General features: G+C 40.8%; 3 protein-coding genes across 3 annotated transcripts in view; 1 reads left to right on the top strand and 2 right to left on the bottom strand.

Annotated features, from left to right (window-relative positions):
• CBG15778 overlaps nt 1–1,095 on the bottom strand; it is a gene marked incomplete at both ends in the record, with an annotated part of 1,968 nt that extends 873 nt beyond the window's left edge. The window contains 3 exons of the mRNA XM_002640841.1: nt 181–447; nt 812–916; nt 1,003–1,095. Coding sequence (XP_002640887.1) covers nt 181–447; nt 812–916; nt 1,003–1,095 — 465 coding nt within the window. The remainder of the gene's footprint in view (nt 1–180; nt 448–811; nt 917–1,002) is intronic.
• Nucleotides 1–3,270, bottom strand: part of CBG15776 — a gene marked incomplete at both ends in the record, with an annotated part of 29,297 nt that overhangs the window by 20,475 nt on the left and 5,552 nt on the right.
• The window catches only part of Cbr-snf-2, a gene marked incomplete at both ends in the record, with an annotated part of 5,030 nt that continues 3,091 nt past the window's right edge, over nt 1,332–3,270 (top strand). The window contains 3 exons of the mRNA XM_045243402.1: nt 1,332–1,577; nt 1,772–1,994; nt 2,446–2,764. Coding sequence (XP_045095796.1) covers nt 1,332–1,577; nt 1,772–1,994; nt 2,446–2,764 — 788 coding nt within the window. The remainder of the gene's footprint in view (nt 1,578–1,771; nt 1,995–2,445; nt 2,765–3,270) is intronic.

Raw genomic sequence — 3,270 nt, 5'->3', positions numbered from 1 at the left:
CTACTATCAAAATGTGTAAAATTTTACGTTCTACATTTTCATAGTTAAACATTTTATTTAGCTGCCATAGTTTTTGAGATATGCGCCTTTAAAGTTGGCGCGCCGCCTCCTCCTTCCCCCCTTTGCCAGGCGGTAAGGCGCTCCAAATTTAAAGGCGCATAACATTCTTTCCAAACTCACCACATCATTCGGAGGCATAATTTTGACTCCAGGAGTCTCCTCAACAAATGGGTCGCTCAATTTTTGAATGTCCATGATCGTGAGCACATCCTCAGTTTCCTTCTTTTGCTCAGGCTCGGTGATATGTCCAAAATATTGAGAAGGCGTTGTATAGTTGGGGTGATGAGCGTACGGATTGCCAGCCGAGCGCGTATCAACCTCGGATCCACTCGAAAATGCGATGATTTCGGGAACGACGTAACGTTCTTGAAGACTAGCCACGGAATCCTGAAGTGTATCTCTCTTGGGGATACAAAAGAAATTTGTATGGCAAAAATGTAGAGCTCAAAATTTTACACATTTTGTTCGTTGGAAGCTTTTTGATAGCTATCCAGGTTTTCGAGATACAACTGTTTGAAACTATCGATTCGAGAGAGAGGGCACGCAACGGTGGCGACAGGTGGAGACGCAGACACACTATCTGCGTCTCTTGCTCTCCCGCGCCTCTTGCTAGGATAACTTCTAATGCTTATATCTCGCGACCCATAATTGCTAACAAAAAACGTTTAACTAACAAAATGTGTAAAATTTCAAGAGCTATAATTTCCAATTTGAATTTCTTTTCTAGCTCCCCTATTTCTCGAGATAATACCGTTGGAGGAATGCTGTTCAAATTGACCGCATCATGAGACACTGTGAGATACGTAGAGCCATTGTCGAATCCAAACAGATTACCATGTTTCGTGGCATCGTAGTCCTGCAAAATTTGGGTTACTGCAGTTACTGTCTACGGTGTCTGTCTGCTAGACAGACAATCGGGTTACTGTAGAAAGGTCACTGTACCTCCATGGGCGGCGCATTTGGCACATACATGAACCATTGCGATTGATGACGTTGAACGACGGTGTACGGATTGTACTCGTCGTGTATCTCCATAGTTGGTGAGTTGATTTAAAATCTATAATATTGATTTTTTCAGAGATTTTTGAATTTTTTGGACCGTCCAGCTTTTTTGGATGTTCCACGTTTTGCAGCCTGGTTTTTGCCACGCTCAGAAGTTTTTTTCGAACTCAGCCATCCCAAAAAAACTAGATCTTTTCAAAGATACTGAAACTCAAAAGTTCTGCACTATTTTTCTCAAAATATTCGAACATCCATCTAATCAAAATAGGATGTCGAATCTCAAATCCACGGAATCAACTGGAACTACTCAGCCAACCATAACGAAGACTACAAAGACTACAAATACTACACAAACTATAAACAAGGAGCCAGCGGCTGATAAAAATGATAAAAGTGAAAACCCAGATGTCTTCTTGCCGGACCAATTTGCAAAGGAGAGGAAAGGAGAAAGAGGAAGAAGGGCTTATAGACAGTATGTGGAGATGGAGAATACAAATCGGCAGGCTTTCAAAGGGGTAAGCTAGCTATAAAAAGCTATAAAAAAGAAACAAAAAAGGATAAGAAAAAAAATTTTGCCTCCCATGGGAGTCGAACCATAAACCTCGTGCGCCAGCGCCAGAAGCGCTACCACTGCGCTACGCGGCCACCTCTCCCCCTGGGCGCGAAAGATATATAAGAAAGGGCGCCCACTCACCTCTCCTCCTTCCAGATCGAGTCCCTCCTCAGCTCTCTCGGCCAGGCTGTAGGCCTCGGAAACATTTGGAGATTCCCACAAATGGCTTATCAGAATGGTGGATCCTCGTTTTTGATTCCTTATCTAGTATGTGCATTTGTTTTTGCAATCCCTGCAATCCATATGGAATTCGTGCTTGGACAGTATGCGGCGAAGAGTCCGCCGGCGGTTTTCAGAAGGATTATGCCGGTGTTGGAAGGTTTGTAATTTAAAAGATGTGAAGAGCGTAAAATTTAAGGCGTTTGGTTAGTTGAAAACTATTTGATAAATGAGCTAGGAAGCTAGATATCTTGAGATAACCCCTAAATTGAGGTACCTTATTTCAAACAATTGTATTTCAAAAACCATTATTTCTATTAAAACTTTGTATATTGGAAAAAATAGCCAGCACATTTTTACACATTTTCCCATTTTAAAATTGTAAGATATGAGCGTTAGAAGTTAAGGGTTCTTCCACCCTGTCTGCGTCTCCTCCCTCCGCGTGGTGTCTCGTGTGCCTCTAACTTCTAACGCTTATATCTCGCGACCCATGACCGCCATCTAAAACATTTTAACTGGCAAAATGTGTAGAATTTTATGTTCTACAAATCTCCAATTAAAAATTTCTCCGTACCTCTTCTAGTTTTCAAGTTACAACGTATTTTGTCTAGGCATCGGTTGGATGTGTTGCTTGGTCGGTGCTATAATAGGAATCTATTACATGATTCTAATTTCCTGGATTGGTATATATCTAGCCAACAGCGCAAACGCTGTAAAAATGAGTAAATGTGATAACGAATGGAATAATCAAGGAAGATCGACATGTTACGAGGGGATGAAACAAAAATTGTGCAAAGGAGCAAACATGGTGTTCAATAATGATTCGAGGGCTTTAAATGAGGATAAGCATCCTGAATGGATGTATTTTGATGGCAAGTGTCAGAATGCAACGGGACGGAATATGGCTAGTGGGACCGAGCAGTTTTTTACGTTAGTCTGGTTTTTTAGGTTTTTTTGGAGCGGTCTATCTCAAAAACTAGGAGAGCTAAGGCAAAATTTTCTATTATTAAATTGTAGAACATTGAATTTCATACATTTTTGCAGTTTACAGTTTTGCTCCAGCTTTATTAGTTTTGGAGATATGCGCCTTTAAAGTTGACGCGCAAGCCTATTCGCCTGGCGCCAAAGGGGAGCGCGCCTACTTTAAAGGCGCATATTATCTCAAGACCCGTTTTAGTTAGAAAAATGTTGTCAACTGCAAAAATGTGAAGCAGGAAAGTTTACATTTTTCTCAATACATCTGACTTAAATAGCCACTTCATTTTTCGAGATATGCGCCTTTAAAGTTGGTGTGCGTCTTGGCAAACGCCAATGGGAATCCGTTTACTACTTTAAAGGCGCATATTATATCATGAACCGTCAGAGCTAGAAAAATTTTGTCACCTGCATAAATGTGAAATAGAAGACTCTACATATTTCTAAACTATTTTGATCTA

Source organism: Caenorhabditis briggsae, assembly GCF_000004555.2.
Source record: "Caenorhabditis briggsae complete genome, chrIII, whole genome shotgun sequence".
NCBI classification, from domain to species: domain Eukaryota; kingdom Metazoa; phylum Nematoda; class Chromadorea; order Rhabditida; family Rhabditidae; genus Caenorhabditis; species Caenorhabditis briggsae.
Note: the sequence above shows the minus strand (reverse complement) of the source record. Positions and strands in the feature narration are given on the sequence as shown.